This window comes from Zootoca vivipara, chromosome 13 (assembly GCF_963506605.1).
Source record: "Zootoca vivipara chromosome 13, rZooViv1.1, whole genome shotgun sequence".
NCBI lineage: Eukaryota > Metazoa > Chordata > Lepidosauria > Squamata > Lacertidae > Zootoca > Zootoca vivipara.
This window is the reverse complement of record NC_083288.1, coordinates 14,475,992-14,501,892: the sequence shown is the minus strand read 5'-3', so window position 1 is coordinate 14,501,892 and position 25,901 is coordinate 14,475,992. Positions and strand designations below refer to the sequence as shown.

At 43.1% G+C, this 25,901-nt stretch overlaps 2 protein-coding genes across 6 annotated transcripts in view; both read right to left on the bottom strand.

Moving 5' to 3' along the window:
• Nucleotides 1–296: 296 nt before the first annotated feature.
• METTL16 (methyltransferase 16, RNA N6-adenosine) lies at nucleotides 297–10,833 on the bottom strand. Its single transcript, XM_035134825.2, has 9 exons — nucleotides 10,378–10,833; nucleotides 8,654–8,856; nucleotides 7,198–7,338; nucleotides 5,758–5,873; nucleotides 5,382–5,524; nucleotides 4,694–4,763; nucleotides 3,489–3,578; nucleotides 2,466–2,639; nucleotides 297–2,345 (listed from the first exon to the last, which is right to left on the bottom strand). The coding sequence occupies exons 1-9, from the start codon at nucleotides 10,503–10,505 to the stop codon at nucleotides 1,659–1,661; spliced, it is 1,752 nt and encodes a 583-aa protein (XP_034990716.1). The 5' UTR covers nucleotides 10,506–10,833; the 3' UTR covers nucleotides 297–1,658.
• Nucleotides 10,834–12,237: 1,404 nt separating this feature from the next.
• Nucleotides 12,238–25,901, bottom strand: part of TLK2 (tousled like kinase 2) — a 38,962-nt gene continuing 25,298 nt past the window's right edge. For all 5 annotated transcript variants that reach the window (XM_035134824.2, XM_035134821.2, XM_035134823.2 and 2 more), the window contains 6 exons: nucleotides 24,962–25,051; nucleotides 23,471–23,640; nucleotides 21,912–22,050; nucleotides 21,342–21,453; nucleotides 20,288–20,395; nucleotides 12,238–18,680 (listed from right to left, as the gene is read on the bottom strand). In XM_035134824.2, coding sequence (XP_034990715.1) covers nucleotides 18,507–18,680; nucleotides 20,288–20,395; nucleotides 21,342–21,453; nucleotides 21,912–22,050; nucleotides 23,471–23,640; nucleotides 24,962–25,051 — 793 coding nt within the window. In that variant the 3' untranslated portion in view covers nucleotides 12,238–18,506. The remainder of the gene's footprint in view (nucleotides 18,681–20,287; nucleotides 20,396–21,341; nucleotides 21,454–21,911; nucleotides 22,051–23,470; nucleotides 23,641–24,961; nucleotides 25,052–25,901) is intronic.

The window sequence follows — 25,901 nt, the reverse complement described above, 5'->3', positions numbered from 1 at the left end:
TTGAGCTTCAGACCATATTTTGCGCTCTCCTCTTTCACCCTCATTAAAAGGTTCTTTAATTCCTCCTCGCTTTCTGCCATCAAGGTTGTGTCATCTGCATATCTGAGGTTGTTGATATTTCTTCCGGCAATCTTAATTCCGGCTTGGGATTCATCTAGTCCAGCCTTTCGCATGATGAATTCTGCATATAAGTTAAATAAGCAGGGCTTGTAGGCTAGTGCAAAGAAAAGATGATCGTGACCCATTCCCTTCCCAGTCCCTTTGGAGACATTTCTTTTGCTCAGCTTCCTGTTCTACAGCAGAGAACTTGTATTGTTCTTTATCATCCCTGGCCATATTGGCTGGAGCTGGTGAGAGTTACTAGCTTTCTATTCTTGTTCTAGAATCATGATTTTCACTTTGAGTCCTGGTTTAAATCCCCAAGCAAGTTTAAATCCCCAGAGGGAGATGTTTTCCTCCCTTACTTAGAGAAAGCCTCCATCCAAAGGTGTGTTCTTGTGGTAAAATTCCTTACAACACAGTTTGCAGAAGAATCCAGCTTAGGCCCACTGCTCACAAGGTAAGAGAGAAGAAACAACTGCAATAATATATATGTAAAATCAAACAGAAAGCAAAGAGCAACTAGAGGGACGACTAGAACTGCATGAATTGTGCACCAGAGGGCAGTAGGGAGCTCTAAGAAACGGGTGCAACATTGCACAATTTGTTCACCTGAAAAAAGAACAGCAGCTTTAAAAAAATATTTTATTATGTGATATTTTAATATTAAAAAAATCAATATATCACATCATCACGTAGCTTAACACGGTCAAATTTGCGCTCTTTATAATATCCATTTTACGGCACTCAAATTCTTCCCGACTTAAAATGTTTTGGATGTTTCACCTGGTTCTAGTATGTCACACATGCTTGCCAAGTCTCTAAAGCGTCTTTATATATTTTCAATCCATCCCATAATTCTTTGTAACTTGTACCTGAACACCCTTTGCCGTACTGGTTCTTGGCTTACCAAAATGGGGGTTTGAGTGAAACAAACCAGAGTTTTGATTTCAAATGTAATGGTTAGCCAAGAATCATAGTTTGCTGCTTATTATCGGTAGAGGAACAAAGCGGGAGTAATCTAGGCATTCAGGTTTAATTGTTCATCACCCCACTTTACTGTGACCTGTGAACACAGCTGCTGACTCATGGTTGCCAATAATATCACTTGTCAAGGGAAACGGCACAGATACAACTGTGGGAATTTCCCACTAAGCACATGGAAAAGCCAATGAAGAATTCACAACGACGTTGTCTTTTTAAGGCAGACACAGTGCTGCTTTCTAATATGTTATCTCAACAGTTAAAAATTTGTTACACAAAATGCGTAGGATCCATGATTATGTTAGTTTGCACTTAGCTCCCACTGAAGTCTGTGCAACTTGAGTCATGACTGAATTTTCACACTGGTTTCAATGAGAACTAAGTGCTCCTACTTTAGTCTGGATGCTATCCATAAATTACTTTCAAGGCCTTTATGGATTTCCAGAACTTCAAACTTCACAAGTGATTTAAAAATAGCCACTTTTCATTGCAAAGATGTTCTTAAATATATGCCAACACAAAAGCCATGATTACAAAAATAAGGCTAACATAATGCTCCTCATTCACGTATATCCTTAAGTTGCGGCCAACCGAAATATTTGGTTCTTTAAATAGGTACACAGCTGGTTCATTAAGTCTCTGTTTTGCCCCTCAATCCAGTGCATTTCTACTAAAGAATCATCCCCTTCTTTCTTCACAACTAACATACACTTGAAAAGGAACCATTCACCATGTCCAAGTTCAAAGCCAATTTCAAAGGCCTTGGACCTCTCCTCTTTTCCATCACTGGAATCTTCTAAGCTTGCTAAAACAACAGCCGGTTCCTCTGCTGGGCTGTTTTCTTTGGTATGTCCCTCGAGGTTTTCTTCTTCAGCATCAGGCGCACTATTCAGTCTGTCATCCTCTCGTGACTCAAGGCTGCAACCAAGTACCGCCAATGCCTTTTCTGTGGATCTGTCTTTTCCACCTTCCGTGGACCGACCTTCCTTGTCTTCCCCAGGCCCATCTCTGCCATCTTCAGCAAGTCCTTCTTTGTCTCCTCCAGCAGGACCACCTTGGCCGCCTTCTGTGATGTTACTTGCATCGTTCAAGTTCTTTCCTTCTGTTGCGGCTTGGAGAAAATCCACAGAGGCTCGAGGAAGTTCGCGCAGCTGCCTGACACGATCCCTCTTCTTTCTCCGTAAGTGGATCCAGGAGTTTTCTACAGCTGTTAGGAACAAACTGATCTCGTCTTTCCCGCAGGGAACGCATTTGTGCTGAACCTATTGAAGCAAACGCGCACAGAGTTTTAGTGTGATTCGCTGATGTAAATTTGCTGCTTCCTGAAACGACATCACATTTAATAGAGGAAAGCAAAGGGGGGAGGTTGCAGTTACTATTACCTTCAGGTCAGTGAGAATTTTTCTAATCCACGCTGCAACCACTGCTATCCCTTCAACAGCATCAATCCCCACTGAGGAAGCTTTGGTAGCTAACTCTTTGGCTGTAGACGCCAAGACTAGGAATGTGATTGGTTTCCGAGGCTTCTCTAGCTTTCGTTTCTTAGAAGGAGGTGACTGAGGGGGAAAGAGGAAATGGAATAATTAAAAATCTAAGGAATAGTAATGCAGTATTCAGGGCGTGAATAGAAAATGTGTTAATAATTAGTGTCAAGATGTGGTGACTTAAGGAGGTTCATGGAAGGAAAATTTTCCATCCCCACCCCTCAATGTGTGCTACATCACATGTTGTTCAGGAGTCCCTCCCCCAATAACATCTCGGGGGGCACAGGTGGCTGTAGAGAGAAGAGGTAATGGGAAATATTCCTTCTGTGAACTCCGTAAGTTAAGCTTTCTTAGGGCCCAAAACAAGAACTACATCGTATAGCAACAACAGCTAGAATTTATGTACGATTAGTATTGGAAAGAAAGAAAATCCCCAAATAGGGGAAATGGGAGAACGTTTCACACAAAAGCACAATTATTGCTAAATAAATACATTACATAGGGACTAAGGGAGGGAAAAAATGAACTGTTCAGTAGCAATTGGGGAAAAAAATAACAAAGCATGTAATTCAATTTCTGCCAACTATGTACTATGGTCCAAGAGAATTTCGTACACCTGAATCTGATAGCTACAGTCTGTATGTTCACAGACATAGTTGACGTATGCTGTCAAGGAACTAAGGAAGAAGCAAAAAAAGGTGGGGGAGGGGCAGAAATTTGATTATTCGAGCAATCGCTCAAGTACCGGTAATTTTGTGCAACTAAAGAGAGATCTGAATGTGTGTTTATCAAACAGAGATCTTCTTCACCCCATCCCACCAGGCCTACGTAAATTGCTTTGGAGCTTGTGACACATCAAGGGAGAGTCCTAAGTGGTAATCACAAGATAGCGAATTGCGGGAAAGACACACGGGCACTTACTGGCACTTTGACATTTTCATAGAAGCTCCAAGCCAGCGCCCATCTCATGGTGCGACCTTGACAGAATTCAGTGTGGGTGACCTTAGGAACCTGCACAAAGAAAAACAGCAAGCCGGCCTTACGTTTGGGGAGTTATTTCCTTCAGTAACTCATTACGACTTCAGACCGATTTTGAGCTGGGATCCCAAAACATCCCATGGTGGCATTTTAGTCTTTTAGCTCAAAATTACAGCATTTCACATACACACACAGGGAGGTGTCTGCGGCCCTTTCCTCCAAAGCCTCTGATCACAGGCAGCATAGAAAAATACCTTCTTGTCCAGTTCACAGCGAGCTAAATGAGGCTGGGTCTATAGTGCAGTAGAATGAAGCAGGAACAAGGAAGGGGGAAGAGAAATCTAAAGGCCAGGAAATGCTCTGAAGGCACAAGATGCAGCCACCTTGTTGAAGCTAAGCAAGTCTAGGTCAGGCTAGTTCCTACATGGTGGCACACCATGGATTCCTATGGTTTAAATGAGTTCAGGGGAAGAAAAAGCAGGATACAAACATAAAGAGGACTGACTGGGCTACTTCAGACTGCAGAGGCAGGCAGTGTTGAGTGCTCTCCCACAGAAAACAACTCCCTGTAGTTAGAAAGCTGGCACAACAGGATTGGCACACTCTTTTTCTCCTTGCAGGGAGGTGTATCTTTGCTGTTTAACAGACAGGTGGGGCATTGAAAATGCTACCACTATTTTCACCTGCATTTTCAATCCAGGTTCTAGAACCTCTGCAAAAGGGGTTCCGAAGGACAGCCTTCCCAGCAGCCGCAGCTGGGCTGGGCTGAGGAGCCCTGCATGCAGCCGAAGGAGGGAGATACATGTCTCGCAGTGAACCCCATATTGGTTGTTGGTGAGAACACACCTCTGAAAAGAACAGGTTTTAATGCACAAGGAATGCTGCTACTTTTATCCACCGTGCATTAGATTCTCAACTACTAGATCTCTGCTGTGTTGACTAAGGTTGGTGTCTTACACACACCTGCCTGGATCTAAGTGTCATTGCAGTCGGTGGGACCTCCTTTCAAGTAGTGTGTTAGAGCGATAGGGGTGCCAGGCTCTGCAGCCTGCCAGTGGAAAAACCGTTTAGTATTTTACACAAATGGAAAGTGCAGCTGCAAACAGATGCAATACAGATAGCTGCGGTGTGTTTACAGAAATGCTTACCCCATGGACCCGAAGCTCCTCTTTCAGGGGTGCCAGGCTGCACTTCTTCCCCAGCATACAACTGTACCACCTGCAGTAATGAAAGACATTTCAGAACCAAAGAGTCTAGAAATCAGACTAGCCTCTCTCAAAACTAGCCTCTTAGGGGGTTCAAGTTTCATAACTTGAGGTCTCATGACTACCAATTTAAAAAAGGAAAATGCTTTGAGGAAGAACTGCAAACTCTCATTACGGTCATGGGTGATCCATACGCCAAGATTTGGAAATAACTTTAAGAGCACACCTTTTCTTCCTACTAGAGCAAGACAGCTGCTCAAAACCAAAACCCAACAACTTTATTCCAAGCAGTGGAATTTGGGCCACATCACACACACACATTAATCAATGGTTTCAGTTGTATAAATCATCATCATCAACATTATGATGATTATGATTTTATTTTATTTCCTATGAGGACTGGAAAGGATTGATTTTTTTGTTTTTAATCTACGGTGGAGATATGTCAAGGAAATGAACAACTATTTGACATTTAGAAGTCATCTGAAGACAGCCCTGTATAGGAAAGTTTTTAATGTTTGATATTTTATTGCGTTTTTTATGTTTTGTAGGAAGCTGCCAAGAGTGGCTGGGGCAACCCAGTCAGATGGGTGGCATATAAATAATAAAAATATTATATTTAAATTCTTACCGTAATCTTTTTTTAAGCTGCAGGCTATCGTGGATTATTCTCTTGACAAATTCCAGCTCTCCTCCTTCAGCCATGATCTCAGTGATCCCTCCAGTGTTGACAGAGCTGGGAGGGGGTCTTCTGGGATTACGAGAATTTACTCCCTGGCAAAGAATGAAAGCGGGCATCATTACCTCTTAGCTTCCTCCGTAGCCATGCAAACTGACTGTATGAAAAACTTTACAGATGCTAAGGTTTTCCCGCCTCTCCCAACTGTCTTCCTACACAGCATCAAATTATACTTCAAACGTTTCAGCTGTGAAGGGGCCTTTCCAGAATGAGCATGTGTCAACACAAACAGGAGAAGCCCAGGGCAGAGGATCAGCAGTCAACATACCTTTGCTTCCAGCTGGTTGGCAAAAAAAGGAGGGTTGCACATGCAGAAATCATAGATGACCCCAGACTCTTCTTCCAAGGCATCCAGCAGGAGTGTCTTTTGTGGTACTTTAACCACTGAAAGAAAAGGAAGCACAGAGGGGGGAAACCAGACATTTGCTTACTTTCAACCGAGCTTCTAGAAATCATTATATGCTACTTCAAACAAAAAGACAAAGGCAACACACTTTCATAAAGGTGGAAAGCTTAATATCATAACAATAGCACAACACGTTGGCCACATCATGGACATTCACAATAGAAATGCTATTACAGTGGTACCTCGCAAGACGAATTTAATTTGTTCCGCGAGTCAATTCGTTTTGCAAAAAATTCGTCTTGCGAATCGCGGTTTCCCATAGGAATGCACTGAAATTTCTTTTTTTGCCCATAGGAACGCATTAATTAAATTTCAATGCATTCCTATGTGAAACTGCAATTCGCAAGATGAATTTTTCGCAAAACGAATTCGTCTTGCGAGTCACCATCAGATCGCAAGATGCATTCGTCTTGCGAAAAAATCGTCTTGCAGGGTATTTGTCATGCGAGGTACCACTGTATGTCACTTATTGCATTAGATTGTTATAAGGGTGTTTTGTATTTCATTAGATTCTGTTTCTTCAGCTTGTAAACCACCTTGAGTATTGTATGATGGAAAGGCGGTATACAAATTAAAAGTGATGATGATGATGATGACTATTGTTAGACTTCATAAAATAGTTGCTCACTTTTCCAACGGTGATTGGAGAGCCACTTCGGTAGCAAAAGCTGAACAAGCAATGAGGAGTAGTAATACAACAGATCTCTCACAGTTTAGGTCCCCTAACCTCTGCTGTTGCTATGCTTCCTCTTGGCGCTCTTTCTGCCAGCCACCCCCTTCCATTCTCTTTTAACCTCCCCCCCCCCTTTTTTTCTTTCTCTGCTCTTTACGGGTTGGGTTGATTGGGAAGGTGGTTAGGAATTTTGGGGATTGTTTTCTTCTCTGTTGGCACTAGTATCCAACAAAAATCCAAGGTGGGGAATCATTATATAAAGTGGTACCTTGGTTCCCGAATGGCTTAATTGTTGAACAAATCAGCTTCCGAACGCCTCAAACCTGGAAGTGTTCCAGTTTGCGAACCTTTTCCGGAAGCCGAATGTCTGACGTGGCTTCCGAATGAGTGCAGGAAGCTCCTGCAGCCAATCGGAAGCCATGCCTTGGTTTTTGAACAGTTTCGGGAGTCAAACGGACTCCCAGAATGGATTAAATTTGAGAACCAAGGTACCACTGTATAAACAAAACTCTCTGCTTCTGTACCCAAACGAACAGCTCCAAAATAATGCAATGCATGGATAATTTGGCCTGTATGCAAACTACTTTGCAGCATAAGATTGGGACAAGAGGGATACAGTACAATGATACCTTTTATAAGGTTGGATAAGTTGTTTTGCTCCACATTTTTCTTGGCAAAGCTGAAACACACATCATCCACTTCTGTTGCAATGAAATACCATCCATTCAAAGTTGCACCAAGTAATGGGTAAATACAAGATGCACCTGTTCCTGCAACACACCCAAGAAAAGTTAAAACACTAAAGAGCATTGAAAATATACAACCCATAATGCATTTTCTAAGGATCTACCTACCTACCTACCTACCTACCTACCTACCGGTATCTATCTATGAATTTTACCAGTTGGCCAGCAAGTACTATTAGGTAGAACATGCTAAATTACTTTCTACTTAGTGCCACTGTTTGAGAAGAGTATTTCCTATTCCACAAAATACCTTGCAACACTTGATACTTCACAAGCAGGCAAAAGAAGGCTAGTAAAGAACTGACACACCAAAGACAGACAGAGTCTGCAATCCAGCTAGAGCATTCAGTGTTATTCTTTGCCGTTCTACTATGAAAACTCTCTGTTGTACTTCACAGTATCTCAATGAATCAATTTTGAAAATCAAAGTTAGGGTGCAGCCCTACTCCTGGATGTGCTAGCTGGGGAGCAATGGTGTGTGGTGAAAACCCTGCTACACCAGCATAACCCCACATAAACCTCAACCACTGAAGATATAGCTTACCAACCAAACTCCACCAGCAAAGTGGGAGATTGGGGCAGAAACCTGGGCAGGATATGGCAAACCCTCTTACCTGTACCTGCCTTGCTACAACGCTGTCCCCTAAAGAACTCTGTACCGGCTACAGAAGTGGCATGAATGAAAAACAATCCACTGGACTCTTAGGGTCAAAAGGCACTTACTCCTTCACAAGGGATTCAGACTAAATCTACACCCACAGTCAGATCACACCCACAGAAGGACATAAACCCCTGAAAGGGAGAAAGTAACAAAGACAAATTTGGCTTCATATCACATGCTTGAGTTGATGTGGGAAATCTTTGGTGATCAAAACTATGTAGAAAGGACATTTTGTGTGAACTTTACAAGTTTACACAAATAGCGTTGCAAACATTTGTCTTCTTAAAACTCTTATATGTATCCTCTCTCAGGACTCATGGACATAAACAAACACATACCAGCAGCCCCAATTCATTACAAGGGAGGGCACAGTGGTGTCATTTTGCCTGGTGGGTTACGTATGGGGAAGGAGACACCACAGAGGTGTCTGCCCATTGATGTGAGTGTCTGGGTGTCTGGTTATCATTGCAGCATAGCCAGTCCACTCCCATTATATATTGGGGTGTGGCTGATGCTCTGCTCTGCGCTTTTTGTAATAGCATTCCCCCCTTTCCTCAACTTTTGTGCTGGGAACTTACAAGACATAGGCTAAATTATGGCGATATTATGACAACACAAGTCGCCCACGTGTGTAGTGGGACTTAGGACTGATCTGCTAGTCACCAACCCGAAGCATACCTATGTCTATTCCCCATGTTGCTGAATCTTTAGCAGCAGCATCCTGCTGAGCAATCAGATCTTCGACCCAGTGGATATAGTTGAGCCTCAAGGGAACAGTCGGAATGAGCCTTTCCAAAGGTATGTCAATTTGTAGTCCAAAGTCTTCTTTCAACAGGGTGCATGTTAAAGCTCTCACTGCTTCTGGGTCCTTGAAGTTCACACTGAAAGGCACAAGATATAGGTAAGCGGAAGAATTCCTGTTTTGCATCAAGGAACATAGTGTGGAATGCACTACAGATGCCAGACTTGGCTATGTTCAGCCTTGCAAATAAGAATAGCAGGGAATTTAAAAGGAAATACCGCAGGCCGAAAAGGTTTCTGGGGGAAAAACTTTGAGGCCTTGTTGTTCAACCCAAGCCTGATTATCTTACCACACTACCCAGTACAGAAAGCTGACTGGGCCAGTAAATTTCCAGAGGTTAAAAAGCTGTTTTAGTGGAGGTGGCAAGAAAATACTGATATCCACTTGTGAGCACCAATGAGGGCCATAGAAAGGGCCATAGAAAGAGGAGCTCGGTTTGGTGCGCTCTTTGCCTGGAACGGAAACTGCAGGCTACTAGTCTCTTAGTGATCTAGTAGCATTTGTGGGCTTATTTCCAAGGCTGAACCAGGCCCAAGTGCCTGCAAATGAACACGATGAATATCATAAACTCCTGTTTATGTTGGTAGAGCATAAGACACTTAATCTCAGTAACCTGGCTCTGGACACCACGTAGGGCAAAAAGTTTCCTGCACTGCAGCAGGTTGGATTAACTGACTGGGGTGGGGTGTCCCTTTCAACGGCTCAAGTTTTTGGATGCAGGGCAAAAAAAACAAAAACAAAAACAAAAAAACCTTGCCTTTTTGCTACCGGTATAAAGTGTGATTCTTGCTGGCAGCCTAATATAATTATATTTCTGTTACATTATATTAGGCTACCAACAATAATAAGATTATTATTTATAATATTAGTTCCATGATATTATTTATAGTATTATTTCTATAATATAAAATTAATATGTTATAAAAATAATACTATTATTTTTGTATGGAATAATATGCAGCTGTAAATGTTGACAACAGAGACCCATGGAGGGGGTGGGGGGAAGTCTTGAGATTCAGAGTAATCTATATATATGGATATGCATTTGTAATGTTCTAAATTCATATCTGTAAAATCAAATAAAAATGATTTTATCCTCCTCCCCAGTTTTTAAATGCTTTATCGGTTGAAAACTTTGTAACAGACATATGCAATAGATGTTATAGGCAAAATACAAAATAAACAATAAACAATTATTGATTCTTTAACTAGTACTTGCTTTGTACATCCATTAGCGATCAAAGACCTCTGATCTTTCCCCTTGCGTTCCCGAATTAAACTTTACTTAAACTTACACTTAAACTTTACTTTCTCTGTTATTTGACTTACTATATAAATTTTATTTTATTTTATAAAATTATCCTGCTTACGCACCGAAACTCTCTTATTTTGTTTTGCCATTCTAATTTAGATGGATATATCCTCTCCCTTCCAGCCTTTTGCGATTATAATTCTGGCAGCAACTGTAACATACATAAAGACTCTCCTGAACTTTTTTTTTCTATAATGATTTCAAATAAATAAATAATAATAAAAATTATAATACAATATTACTATATTATATTATACAAAATACATACAGACGCTATTGAGAACTTACCTCACCCTCCCGGACAAATTTATCTGCACGTGTTGTTTAAATTCCGGGTACTTGGACGCCAGGAAAGCGAAATCCGGCGGCTTGTCCTTGTATCTGTTCCTCGCGTGCATAGATTTGTTGAGGGCCATCCCGGTGCCGGGGAGGGAAGCGCGGGCCGGACGGGGGTCGCTCTGGGAAACGAACACCTGTTGGCAGGTAAAGGCGGCCTCGCGCGCGAAAAGGCCTGCGCTGCGCGGTATCTTTCGCCCCTCAGGATACCGGGCCCCCTCAGCAAGCAGCCCTCGCAGGAGATGCGCCGAGTCGTCGTCGTCGTCCCCGGACGCGAAGGCGAAGTAGTTGCGGAGGAGCAGAGAATGGGAGAGAAGCCCGAGAGTTGTAGGCGGCCCTGCGCTTTCTGTACAGCCGTAGCCTTTCTCTCTCTCTCTCTCTCTCTCTCTCTCACACACACACACACAGACACAGACAGGAAGTCAGGCGACGAGAGGTTGTTGTGCCCAGATATCCCGCTGGGCAACTCTATGGTTGAAAGGTCCTCCCGTCCCCTCACAAGGAGCGGAAGCTGTGCCTGCGCGCGTTCTCATAGGACCATAGAGTTCTGAGGGACACCAGCTACATCTAGCCCAACTCCCTGCAATGCAGGGATCTCTTACTTAGTTCATCCAGGGCCGGATTTAGGTTTGATGAGGCCCTAAGCTACTGAAGGTAATGGGGCCCTTTATATGTCCAGCTGTCCTTTGTCAACAACAAATTGTAGCTGTTGTTGTTGTTGTTGAATATATGTTGAATATGGTAATCGATGGGCCTAATAGGTAAAGCCATTTGCACATAATAGGAGCCTACACAACACAAAACACTGTTGCTGTATGCAGGTTTTATTTTATTTTTTATCTTATATTTTGGAAATGTACATCCAGGTTTTTTTCCTTAATTTTTTTTTGGGGGGCCCCCAAAAGCGTGGGGCTATAGCCTATAGGCTATAGCTATAGCCTATTTAGCTTAAGTGCGCATGCACACGAAAGCTCATACCAAAATAAAAACTTAGTTGGTCTTTAAGGTGCTACTGAAGGAATTTTTTAATTTTGTTTCGACTCAGACCAACATGGCTACCTACCTGTAAATCCCTCTGTCAGGGACGAACTGTTCATCCCTGACAGAGGGTCACCCAAGCTCCGCTTAAGATTATTGTACTAAAAGTTTCCTGGACTTTTTGGATAGCCACACAAATAGGAAGGGATGCTTCTCGCTTTCGCTGGGTTTAGCAAACAGTATCAAAGAAAACACCAGTTATGAACGTGATTGTAGCTTCCACTGAGTGAGAGACTAGTACAGTATATAGCCTATCACTACTTTCTTTGACTGGCAGCAGCAAAAGTTTCAAGGCTGCCTTTCCAACTCTTAGCATACAATGCACACATTCTGGAGAAATCTAACATCTTCCAAGACTAGAAACATTCCCTATTAATAAAAACATCATTAGAAGAGATGGTATTTGCAGAGGTGGACTTTGGTAATATTGTGCCTGGAGCGAGGACAAAATTTGGTGCCGTCCTGAAATATTTATTATTTTCACAATAATTCCTTTTGCTACAGTTGCTTTTTTATGGATCTCAGTAGGTAGTCATATAAATATAGGTATTACTATTACTATTATTTTGTGCCCCCTTGGATTGGAGCTGTGTGCAGGGGAACAACCACCTGCACTGCCTTAAATCTGGAGCTGGTATTTGCAAAACCATTATGTCCAACAGTTACCATGGGGCCAACAGTTACCCTAGGATGTCCTTGTCCACTCCTTGGTGCTTCTGCTGGAAGGACAAGCACTGGGGGGGTACTTAACATGACCCCAGAAGAAAACTAGATTAGCTTGGATGAGGGGTTCCCAACAAAATTTTCTCGAGGACCCCTCATCGAGCCGCTATTGTGACAAGGACCCCCATTAATTCCTAATCCTAAAATTAAAAAGTGAGAGCCAAATTAAGAGTCTTTTTATATTTTATATTTATACGTTTTTTTACAGTTCTTCCTCTTCATCTGTAGGCCTTTGTCGTTTTAACGAACCACTTTTTAACCAACGGCCCATTTTTAACTACGCGAACTGTAGCTTCCGCGAAAAACAACGCTTTGTTTACAAACACTACTGTTTTGCAAAGAGGCAGCGTGTGCCAGGGAGGAGGGAGGGGAATGGAGAAGACAGGGTACCTGCGCAGTAGCGCACAAATGAAGCCGACGCGCGCAAAGCATCTTGGGGAGGTGAGCGTTAGTAGAATGCGCGCGCTGCCTCTTTGCAAAATAGTAGTGTTTGTAAAGCGCCACCTAACGGCATACAGCAGAACTACTGCCTCTATCTAATTCTAGTTTTGCGCTAGACTCTGCTCATGCAGGAAGCGGCCAAAACAAAAAATCTGTTATCATACGAAATATATTTAATATATTTTTTATTCTAATAGCATCTTGCGGACCCCTCTGGCATAGCTCGCGGACCCCTGGGGGTCCCCGGACCACCTGTTGGGAACCACTGGCTTGGATAACATTGGTGATGGGTGAGAAGAGCCCTCGCTGACCGTGACAGAGTTACCGGTACAGTGGTACCTCGGTTTATGAACACAATTGGTTCCGGAAGTCTGTTCATAAACTGAAGCGTTCATAAACTGAAGCGAACTTTCCCATTGAAAGTAATGGAAAGTGGATTAATCCGTTCCAGACGGTCCGCGGAGTAACCGTTCATAAACTGAAGCGAACTTTTCCATTGAAAGTAATGGAAAGTGGATTAATCCGTTCCAGACGGGTCCGCGAAGTACTTAAACTGAAGCGTTCATAAACTGAAACATGGGTGTAATTGGTTCCGGAAGTCTGTTCATAAACTGAAGCGTTCATAAACTGAAGCGAACTTTCCCATTAAAAGTAATGGAAAGTGAATTAATCCGTTCCAGATGGGCCTGCGGCGTTCATAAACCGAAAATTCATAAACCGAGGTGTTCATAAACCGAGGTTCCACTGTATCTTCCTGGATCTTAATTGCTAAGATGCAGAGGGGTCAGTTTAGAAAGCAATTTAGCAGCCACTTAAAATAGCAAGACACAGTTGGGGACCTTGTCAACACCTAGGTATATCCCAGGACAGGGATTTAGGGCTGTGCTCAGAGCCTATTTATACATGATCCAACACCCTCTCAGATGACGTCCACCCTCCAAGATCAAGACTGCAGTGGAAAATTCTGGTGTAAATCGGGTAAAGATGAAGTAACAAGATGGCTATTGGTGGACCAAGTTCTTTCTTCTCTTATCATTCATACTAGAGACCCAGCTCCTCCGGGGTGTTGCAAAATTAGCAAAGGGGGAAAAGATGGAACCAGGTCTTTCTTGTCCAGTGAGATGGGAGTTCATGGACCTGTTTCAAATTTGCCACTTGGAAGAATATTTATCTGTAGCTCCCTGTGAAACACATGCCTGCCACATAGAATTTCCTTGACATGCCACACCTGAAGGAATATAAAAGCACATGCCGTTCGCATTTTGAATGAGTCGCTGTGCACGCCTGTCTATTGCAGGCTGCATGCCCCTTTGACAGAAATGGATCCTCTCTTTTCTACGCAGCTTTTAACTCACTGATGGAGCTCAGTGAACATCCAATATACTGTTAGATCTTTAGGATGGGGAACCTGCAGTCCTTTTAGATATTGCTGAATCCCAACTTCCACCTGCTCCTGTCAACATGGCAAATATGGTAGGGACGATGGCAGCTGAATGGCAGAAGATCTGGAGGGCCCCCAGTTCCCCATCTCTGTCTTACAATACTACAAACCAGATAACACATCTGATGAAATAAAGCACCCTTTAAATTATGAAGCAATCCTGCAGAATACAATTATACCGGTATCAGTGTTTTCTAAACTTCTGATAGCTGAGACACATATATTTCAGGCTTTGAACTGGAGGGACACTTCATGGTTAAACTCCAAAATGTTTATTTTTTTTTATAATTTAGAAGTGAAAATGACACGGCCATAGAAGACTCCGCTCCATTCTTCTGCACAATACTCTTCTGGACATGTTTCTGGACTGGGAAGAAGCAAGCCCAGAGCAATTACTCAGGCTGAGATGACCAACAGCTTCCTCTGGGAAAACCAATTTCTGCTGCATCCCTGTATTTGGGGGCGACTGAGTGCTATACAAATCATAAAACAAAAACTATGCATGACAGTAGCTGAGGCTGATCAGCAAGAGGCAAGGCCTGAGCAATGAACAATGCTGGGAATGGTTTTAATGGAACTGGGCCACAGATCTTATGTTTTTTAATCTTTCCCCTTGATAATGCTTTAACTTATTTTTTTTGCTGACCACCTTGGCCTCTTCTTGAGGAATAGCAGGGTAGAAATGCTTTAAATAAAAAAATTGAATAAATTAATTATGTGCACAATATTCCCTGTGAGTGCGTGCTTTGGACTCGCAGGAACCTGTCTTTCTTGCAGGACAAGGTATGGTAAGAGTGTTCACAAGTCACAAATTTCTCACAAAGTACTGTATTTGCGATTACTCTGCCCTCTAGTGATAAAAGGAAAGAATCTGCACTGGCAAGGCAAAATAGAAGAAATCTGCACGAGGCCTGATTCCACATAACGTTACCACTTTTTGAAGTTATGCACTGTCAACTATATCTGCATAATGTATTCTGTTCATTAGTCATGTGGCAAGGCAAAAAAAATTATACTGGAACTTTAGCCCCAGCTTCGCTTTGCTCTTTTGAACTTCAGATTAAAAAAATAATAATCCTGTGCTATTCAGACAATTGCCACCCCAGTACTGTTTATGAACTCAACGGATCCAACAGAAAGTGTTGCCAGAACTATGACTCTATTTAGTATTTTTGTTCCCTTTGTGGATGGGTAATAGTATTTTATGGCACCTAATAAGCTGTTTGATCAGTCTGTATTATCCTAACAAATGTGATGAGCATTTGGTTCCTCAGGTTGTGCCACATGTCTCTGCCCCCATAGCATAAGGACCAACCAGCAGTTCAAATGCAACAAACCATCAAGTTCAGTTTCTTAAAACTTGTTTAATATCCATATTTTTGTCTGCTGGGCAAAGCCAAAACAGTCTGGCCTAGTTTCAAGTTACAAATCCATACACCTTTTCCTCTTTCCTCTCAGTAAAATGAACAGTGTGGCAATAAAGTTTTGTTACCTGAAATAAAACCCATTTCAGCAACAGCTTTAAAAAGGGGGGGGGGAGAGAAAAGGGAAAGTCACAGTCTGCATTTTCCATCCAGAGATCTATCCTGCTTCTGTGATGAACACCAGGAAAAGATGGAGGCTCCTACCCAGCCACAACCAATAGTGACTGAAACATCTGACAGTCACTATGTAAATTGGGGTGGGTGGGTGGAGAAAGGGAAAGAAATACAATTTATGGCTCAAAGGCAGGTTGGGCTTTTAGAAAACAAAATTTTAAAACTTCTTTTTAAGTCTCACTTGGGACAGGGTTCTCTCCAAGAGTGATCAATAATCAGCTCCATCACAAGCTGGTAAATCCAAGTTTTAACCTGCCTGAAGTGAAAACTTGCTTTGGGCTAAATTCCAAGAATGGCAATTGGGAGGATAAAATGCCAGGACTGAGCGCTTTCCAGGACAGCATGCTTCAAGTCTTGAATTTAGCTGCAGAAATATAACATGAGCCCAACCCCATACAGGGTTAGACAAGGGCTCAGCAAGCAGACAGCAGCTGTATTCTGCTGTGGCAGCCAAGACACCAGTTCCTGCATTTTGCCAGCTCACACATAGCCCCAAGCTGCGTTTTGGTGAACAAATGACGAGTAACCATGGACTAGAAAAACCCTAAATGGAATTAATGTAAGACCTGGTTTTCTCCTAGGACAAGAAAAGGAGGTTGGGGTGGGGAAGAAAAGACAAAATAATTGGTTGTGTGTGTTTTATTCTCATGCTCAGAGGCAAATTGTGGGGTGGGGTGTTTGTTTGTGTGTGTCTGTGTGTAAACTTTACCAGAAGCCTTAACAATAGCCTAAATGATATGCTCGCTTTTCCCTCTGGCCCTAGATTTCACTTAGTTTATGCCCAGTAGAAGGAGTCCAAATATCAGTTGTTCCACCAGAGGAACTAAAAAAAGCTACACCCTCACTTCTCAGGAAAAAATGAGGAAAACCCTTCTGTCCCCAAAGGTGGACTCATGGCACCTGTTTGGGGTGAGATTTTCTTTCTTTCTTTCTTTCTTTCTTTCTTTCTTTCTTTCTTTCTTTCTTTCTTTCTTTCTTTCTTTAAAAAAGCATATCTCAAGAGCCTTTTTGCAGGACCTTCATTTGTAATGATGACACATCACATTTCCTCACTTCCCTTTGCAACTTTATTTAATGCCATTTAAACAGAGGCACAGGCTCGCCTTCTGGTCAAATGGTACCTTTTCTATCCTGGTGATTAAGCCGTTGGGGGAATAAAGGAGGGTGAGGCAAACACAAGACAGCTACACCCACCTACACTCGCCCACCCAGGTCCTTTCCACCTGATCTGCAGGAGTAGCTAGAGATGAACACACATGCAGCCTCCACTTCCCAGCTCAGCTCCCAAGCAAGTCCCCTAAATCTCAATATGGCTTGGTCCCCCTCGCCTCGCCCCTTGCACCCCAATCTGCAGGAAGCTGAGGAGGGAGGGTTGAGAATCATCACTTGTGGGTGCAGAATCGAAGTCCTGCCCAGGGTACCTGACCATACAGTACGGCTTTCAAGGTTTTCCGCAAACAACATTTTGGCCACGTGCAGGAGTAGCATTCTGCCACAAGATTCAAGCAACTGGATTCTTCTTTGGTTTACATGTCTTTCTTAAAAAGTGGGGTGGGGGGTGGGAAGAGTGTCAAGGACCAAGAGCAGTAATGTAAAAAAAAAAGAAAGGGAAAAAAGCAAACTCAAAACTCTGATAAAGAAACTGAAACACAAAGTTTAAGATATTTTTAAAAAATCTAGCTGTTCTTCAGGATAAGTGTCCTTTTGGGGTGTTAATGTAGCTGATGCTTCTGAGACAGTACAGAAAGATTTTTTAAAAAATGAAAATAAAGGAGGGAGAAAGAGGGGAAGGCAGGTAATCTGTCTAGAGTTCTGTCATCCTTGTGTGTGTTAAAAGAGAATGCCATCACCCAAAAGAGACTTTAGTGAATGGATCCGAACACCACACGAGGAAAACATTTGAAAATAAAAATAAAAAATTAGAAACACTTAGTTTTCTTCTGAAGGGGGATAACCGTCAAGTACCTGCCAAAAAGCAGTTTTCTGGGGGGCTGGAGCGACGACAGAAACCTATGTTCATAGCTGTAACGCACCCTCTGCATTACATTGTACTCCTCCTTCACAGCTTATGAGGCCAATCTAAAAAAAAGGGAGAGGGGGCTGCCACATTGACCTGCTAGTTTTTTCATCTTACAACCAAAAACCCCCCAATAAAAGTTGTTATTTTAAAACTGAAATTATTTGAGATGACATGCTAATGCTGGTGCTATCGACAGGCAGGATACTTGGCTCCCTTGCAAAGGCCACAAGAGTCCAATGCCGATCCCTCAATAGAACCTCACAGCATTGAGCTCTGTGGGGTCCCCCCCCTTCCCCCAAATGAGATGTAGCCTAAACTTTATTTCGTTTTTTGTTTTGTTTTTTTAAAAAAGAGGAACATATTTTTAAATATTGACAGTGGACCAAGTCCAGCCTCTTTACCCTGCTGCCAAGTCCGCAATTCTCCACACAGTGTGTGTGCACCCTGCATTTTGGAACCGCACCCGGGGTCCGTGGTGTTTGGAAGTTCACAGTACATGGAGCCATCTTTTCTCTCTGCTGCCCAGAGCGGTGAGTGCCTTTGCCGTTGCTCAGCACGAGACCAATCAATCTCCTCTTCCTTGGCCACTTAAGTTGGACTTAAGTCGCCATAGAACCTTGCCCGAGAATCAATGATGCCTTGCTCTACGGATGGGACAAGAGCGCAAGAGGAAAACAAAGCACCCGATACCGGTTTCTGGAGGCCGTTTTGTGGATTCCTTGCCAATCCCGAAGGCTGCTTCTCAAAACGTCTCTGACTCTCTCTCGGTTTTCTTTCTGCAGTTCCGGTTATATGTATCTTTTTGGCCTATTGTTCCTGCTCAGTTTGAAGAGCTGTTATTAGAGGATCCAGAGGTTGAGGCAATGGCAGCCGCAGCCGGGCTACTTGTTGATACAGATTTGCGGATGTGAGGGAGCAAGTAGGGGTCACATGCTAACTGCTGGACATCTATTCGATCTTCCTTCCGGTAGGCCAGGCAGCGCCTGATAAATGCCTGGAAGACAAACAGAAAGAAGAGAAAATGGGCGTGAGAAGTTGGTACTGGTGGCTCTTTTCCAGAAGCAGAAACTGGCTATATGATTAGATAAGTAAATTGTGAGTAAAACACACCCTCCTGGGCATCCTGCAATTGTCTAGATGGTCATGGAAGGAGCTTCCCAGGCTAAGCTTTTACCAGGCACCGCTCTTCAAGTCTGATGGAATGGCATAAAAAGCAGTAGCAGGGACTTCTCCCACCCTTCCTTTCTGCTCCCTCCTTCAGCCTGCTGCAGTAAGCTGGTCTCCAACTGGGTGAGTTGACAACAGAACCACGGAGTGAAAGTAAAGAGAGGAGCCATGGTTGTCTTTTTCTCTCTTCAGCAGATCTGAAGAGATTTCAATCTTAGCTTCTGAATGGTGCTGCTTACTACACTGTAGACAGATGGTTTAGAGTGGGAGAACCTTGCGGAGATCACTGATTGACCAGAAAACTACAGACCTCACCAGGACAATTCCTTCTGTTTGGATGGAGGAGGAAATCCAGTGATGGGTGTTAACTCCTATCCACCAGCGGAGGCAGAACTACCACTGGGGGAGTTGACCACTCAGTGTGTAAATACTACAAAGGAAACCAAACCCTAACTAAAACACAGCAGGTATACAGAAGGAAAGGGTTACAGGAACAAGGGTCAACCATCTAAGGGTCTAATTCATCTAGTAAAGGGAAAGATCTGTCCTAACTGACAACACAAGTCGTTGCCAAGGTGGGTCTGGATGTCAAGTTCAGAGCGGAAGTGACCTTCACATAAAGTCCAAGGTTCTGCTCTAATACAGACAGAGGACACAGTGGTGCCTTGGCACAGCTGGACTCCATTTACTCCACTACGTAACTTGCTGTCAGACATATCCTTTCTAAAAGGAAGCTATGATAGAGGCAGAAGATAAGCCACCAGCTGCAATGAGTTTTTGGCTCTGCTGAGGATCAATGGGCAACAAGTTTCAGGGCAATGATATGTTCCAAATCCCAACTGATGGGTGGAAAGCGTTAGACTAGGCTGCCTTTGTTTTATGGAGCTTTTAAAATATATACAGTGGTACCTCGGAAGCAGAACAGAATCCGTTTCGTAAGTCCATTCGACTTCCAAAATGTTTGGAAACCAAGGCGCGGCTTCCGATTAGCTGCAGGAAGTTCCTGCCGTAAATCGGAAGCCGTGTCAGACATTCGGGTTCCAAAGAACGTTTGCAAACCGAAACACTCAATTCTGGGTTTGCGGCATTCGGGAGCCAAAACGTTCGACTCGCAAGGCGTTCAGGATCCAAGGTACAACTTTATCATCATCCTGGTCATGAACAGAAAGGGGGGGGGAGGGGAGTACAGATCTGTTGAAAATAGCTCTATGATTTCCTCAGCACAAGCCGTAGACATCCCTGCAACCTCAGTGGAAACAGGGAGCCTTCCTCTCCTGGTAGAAATATGAAGCATTTCTGCAAGTGGATAGGAAGAGTCACCCATTACTGAATGCTGCCATTTGAGTGAAAGCTAAAAAGGTATCCGCCAAGTACAGATTGTCACTACATTTCCCCCAGATTCTTTGCCAATACCAAATAGAAACACTCTCTTACCTTTGCTTCTGGCGTTACCACTGGCTTTGGAGGAAATTGCACCTCTGTTGCTTTCAGAATTGTGTTCTCCTGCAGAATATCTTGTTGAGACTGGTTGTGGCCAAAAGGCTGGGGAGGGGAGAGTGCAACATGCGTATGTTAGAACACGGTCATTATTCACATTTCAACAAGAGGGATCCAGTAGGTTTCACAGAAATGTAGACGATTTATTATTATTTTAGCACATTAGTTTATTTTGTGGTGTACAAATATCTGAAAATGTGTAATGGATTTTTGCTAAAAAGGTAGCAAAATTCCAGTCTGAACATGTTCTCAGTCAGTAAGAAAGATTTATTCATCCCATAGTGTTTCCGATCACTCAACATGCATCCCAATCATTGCCCCTTACCAGTTTGCTTCCCTCTCCTTTTCCTATAAGCATCAGCTCTCTCACTTCCCAAACTTGACAAAACACCCCGTCAGTTGGCAGAACCTAGAATACTAATTACATCAATGCTGCATTTAGGGGGTGCAGTGCTAAGGTAAGATGACTGGAGGAGAACAAGGCAATATTGGCCCATCTCCAGGTTGAAGGTTGGTGAGAAAGGAGGGAATTTTCAGCTGTGCTCCTCATTTGTGGAATGTGCTTCTCAGTGAGCTCTGCTTGGTGCCTTCACTGATATTTTTATGGCTCCAGGTAAATACATATTTTCCACAGGATTTTGATAGACTAAAATGATGTTTATAATTCACGTGCTTTTTGTTATTTGGTGGTATAATATGGTTGCCTGGAGACCTTTGCATAACGTAAGTTAATTATTTAATTGAAGTTATAGAAGCTCTGCTTCCTGAGCACTGGAGCTTCCACTGAAGTTTCCCCACACATGCTGAAAAATTCCTTCAAGTCATGACAACAACAAATGTGCGTAAAAAAAAATTAAACCAGAAAGCTTAAGAGAGTCTCAGGAACATGAACTTTGTGCCGAAGACACCACAGAATTCAACAAAAAACTCAGTTTGCTGTTATGATTCAGTAGCTCAGTAAATTCAGCAGCAGTCAAATTATATTGCTTACCTTTCTGCCGTAGAGGCACTGGTAGAATATTACTCCCACTGACCAGACGTCAACTTTATTTGAAATCTTTGGAGGTTCTTTCCCAACCACAAAACACTCAGGTGGTAAATACCTAGGGGGCAGAGAAATTAACAGCTGCAGACTAGCCATATTCATTTATATAGAAATCCCTATCTTTCCTCACTATCAACCTTCCATGCCTCTGAGTAGAAGTTACCAAAGGAGTGAACTCCATATTGCCAAGTACGGCAGTCATTTACAAGGTTGGAATCTTACTGCCACCCCGAGTGACTGGGACAACCCAGTCAGATTGTTGTTTTTATTATAATTATTTGTGTTGTAAGGATGTATGGATTATTTCTTGGTGGTGTGAGACGCAAGCACACGGAAGAGCTGTCCACCTTAACACAGTTTTTCAAGGTGGGCTCCACCATAGGTGCAAGGGCTCTTCCAGCAGCTTTTTTCCCCTGTAAAAAAAATATGACTTGGCCCACTCAGCTGAATAACCTGTTCTTCACATTCTACGATATTATGGGTAGTTCAGTGCAAGAAACAGACCAGGGCACTCACCAGTAAGTGCCAGCCCCTTGCGATGTCAGCTCCATGCCATCGACTGAATTATAACTGTCATCATCCATGATCTTTGAGAGGCCAAAGTCGGTGATCTTAATCTCGCCGCATGCAGTACCATTTACCAAGAGGATGTTACCTGGAGAATGGAAAAACAAACTTTCTAGGTGAATATGCCCATTACATTTTGCGGGGGGGGGGGGGGGTAGGAGGGGGTTGCTGAAGCAGCGGTCTGTTCCAAATGTGACTGCAGAAAGAGGTCAAATACACTTATTTATTTTCAGCCAGGATGACAGACCACCTCCAAAAAGCGACCTTATCAGAACCCCACTCTCCTAAACAGTAACAGGGTGGTTAGGATTCCTCTGTTAAGGTTCAGCCCCTGTCCTAAGGCAACCATCTCCCATCCATCAGTCTTCTCCCACCTCCTGTTTAAAACATTTACCCATAACGCAACATGACACAAGCAGAGCATAGGAATCAAAATTGCTCTTTGCAGTTGAAGGTTCTGACATGAACACAAAAACTTAGGAAGGGCCCCTGTTGGATCAGGCCAAAGGCCCATCTGGTCCAGCACTCTGTTTTCGCAGTGGCCAACCAGATGCCTAGGGGAAGACCCCAAGCAGCTCCTGAGTGCAAGAGAATTCTCCCACTTGCAAATTCTTCCAACAGTGGAGGCAGAATGTAACTTCTTCCTAGCCACTTTCTCTACACACTATGCATGCACTGCTATCATGTCGTTTCCACCCCTGTCTTTTTTCTAAACTGAAAATCTTCCCATTGCTGTAACTTTTCCTCACAGGGGTTGCTCCAACCCCACAAACACTTTGGTTCTCCTTTTCTGAATATTTCCCAGCTCTGCAATATTCTCTCTCAGGTGAAGTGTCTGGAAGGGTGCACAATTTTTCAAGTGCTGTTGCAGTGTAGATTTGTATACTGATAGTAAGATACCGACAGCTTTGTTTTCAATCCCTTTCCTAATGATTCCAAGCACGGAATTTGCCGTTCTCAGTTGCCACATACAAGTCAACACCTTCACTGAGCTACCCACCCAATTCCTGGTCAGTCGCCACCAGTTCAGACCCCACGAGCTTATATGTGAAGTTAGAATTTTTTACCCCAATATGAATGTCTTACATTGGTTACACTGAATTGCATTTGCCATTTCAGTGCCCATTCACCCATTTCGGAGATATCCTTTTGGAAGTTCTCACAATCCCCTTTTGTTTCAACTACACAGAACTATTTGGCATCATCAGCAAACTTGGGTACCTCACTGCTCACCCCCCCCCCCAATTTAGAACATTTATGAACAAATAAAAAGCACACATCCACTTTCCACATCCTTCCATTGAGAGAGCTGTTCATTTATTCTTGTGCTCTGCTTCACATTCCTTACCCTGTTACATATACATGATAAGATCATGCAATGATGGGCACTGGAAGCTTGCTTATTACACAACCAACGAACACGGCAATTCTCACGACAGAAATTTGCAGAACAGAGAGTGCCCTGCCCCACTTTCTTGTGCTGTGTTCCAGACCCACTATGAACATACCTGGCTTGAGATCGTAGTGAATAATGGGTGGCTTGATTTCATTTAAATATTTTAATGCATTCACAATCTGCATGATAATAGACCGGGCTTCCTTCTCAGTCATTAATTTGTGCTGTTTCAGGTAGAAGTCCAGATCGTTCCCCTCACAGTATTCTAACACTGTACAAAACCTGAAGGAAGTGAAGTCAAACATACTGTATTGGCTCATGATATTATAACAGTGCTGCAAAGTCTCCTCCCTTTCTATCTGCAGGAATTTTGTAGTTGCAACTAGGGGCTGGCTTGTAACAAAACACCACTTTTGTCTCACTGTGACAGGTTGTCTTATTACAAAAGAATTTCAGAAATAGACTTGAAAGAGAAGTTGCTGAATTACAACTTATTACGAAACTGAAAACTATGGAGAAACCTGGTCTGAATAGAGATATTGGATTCTTGTCTCATTACATATGCTAAAGCTATTTTTGGTCATCTGCACACTATGCCTTGCTTTTTTCCGTAGGACTAATTGCAGTCGCTAACAGCGTCAACAGGTTTACCATACCCATTGAGTCAATCACCCATCTCATACCACCCTTCTGAGAAAAACCCCACCCTACCATCCCTCTTTATATAAGGGCCTGGTGACTTCTGTTTCAGTGTATCTGAAGAAGTGTGCATGGACACGAAAGCTTATACCCAGAACAAACTCAGCTGGTCTCTTAAGGTGCTACTGGACAATTTTCTTATTTTTTTTATTTATTAGGGTTACACCAGTTAGTTATCCTGGAAAAAAATACCCTTAACTTACTTCAATTTGTTTAATTGGGTCAAGGGTTTTTATCAGAGATTTAAGATCTTGTTCTCTGGATAAACAGGAACTTTTTGATTACCAGTTTCAATAATATTTATTTTTAAAATTTACATCCTGGCCTTCTGGCCAAGGCCTCAAGGCATCACAAAACTGAATCCATTAAAAGCAGCATTTATAATTTAGACAGCAAAGTAAATTAACACAAAATGAATAAAATCACAAACCAATCTGCAATTACAGCATTATTGTTAACTTTATTTTGAATGAAAGTGTGTCATTTGTTATGGGTTCCAATGGGTCCTGTGGATGGTGGTTTGAATGTGGGAGAGTTTTTGTAATTTTTGTAATAGTTACAAAACCCATTACAGCTTTGTTTCCCTCCACACACACTGCTGCACATTCAACTGTGGCAGTTAACAGGGCAGCAAGGCTATAGGATGCCCTCTTCCTGGTTCAATTCCTTGCTGCGTGGGAATTCGTCCAACATTGAAAGGGAATACATACTGGGGAGTGATGGGTACCCTGAACAATACAACTGATCTCTTTTGTATTCTAAACCCTTGACGCAGAATGTCTTACATGACACACGTCCCACACGTCCCTTATTCCGATCCTGCAATAAGGAGACCCAAGATTCCCAAGCACAGTCATTCAAGCAGCCGGTTTTACGGCAGAATTGCAAAAAGAGCAGCACTTACGAGTCAGTGTCCAGCGAGAAATAGTCATACAGCTTAACTATACGAGGATGATCCAGCTCTTTATGGATTCTGTATTCTCTACATGCATGCCTGTAATAACAAGGAAAGCGTCCTTATTTTATTTTCTTATTCTCAACTATCTACCTAAAACTTGGGGCAGATTACAATGGCAAAACTTAAACCCAATGCTGCCGTACAGTTGTATTTCACTATATTTCTAGGCAAGAGAATATAACTTCACTGCTCTGGACCAGGGTTGTGATTCCAGGATAATGAAGAACCAACAGAGATGCTGAAGTGTGACATGTTCTTTTTCAGGGGTCTTTCTCTGCAGAGTCCCTAAACATTCTGCTGTTATCCCTCTCCTTTTCCAAAGCAATTTCAGCTCTGTCAGGGGGACTCCCTACAGGGAGCCTCTCCCCATCATCCTGACCAGCACTTCACCCAGCGACAGCGCTAGCAGCGGGTCAGGGGGAAGCGGAATGGAGGATGGAAGGCTCAGCGAGGCATCGGAGCCCTGACAACGCTCTGACCAACAAGTGGAGGAGGGACGGCTCAGGGAGATGTCGGAGCCTAGGCACTGCCCCAGCTGGCCAGGGGAAGAAGGGGCACCGCTCCTTCCAGCGCCCAAATTGAGGTGCGCGCCCAAGCGCAGGGCGAAGGGGCGGCGTTTTGGGGTGCCCAGGTTATTATGCTGGCCCCGAAGCCGACGGGCACCATTGCCGGGTTCTGAGAGTGACTAGGGGGTCATGTTTTCTGCTAGCTCTGCACTGTAAATAGTATGCACAATAAAACCTTTAAAGACACAACGGACTGGAGCGTCTTTACTCAGGAGTAGCCGCAACAACTCCCTGACAAGCTCTCTTCAAGTCTTGCTCCTTCAACCATTTATTCTGCTAACACGGGCAGAAATTAAGGGGTTTTTTTTCGTTCACAAGAG

Coding starts and splice junctions, on each gene's coding strand:
- METTL16 (XM_035134825.2), bottom strand. CDS start 10,505: ATGGCCCTCAACAAATCTATGCACGCGAGGAACAGATACAAGGACAAG. Junction 4,764..5,381: donor CAGCTTAAAAAAAGATTACG/GTAAGAATTTAA, acceptor TCATTACTGCAG/GTGGTACAGTTGTATGCTGG. Junction 2,640..3,488: donor ATGAAAATGTCAAAGTGCCA/GTAAGTGCCCGT, acceptor TTTCCCCCTCAG/TCACCTCCTTCTAAGAAACG.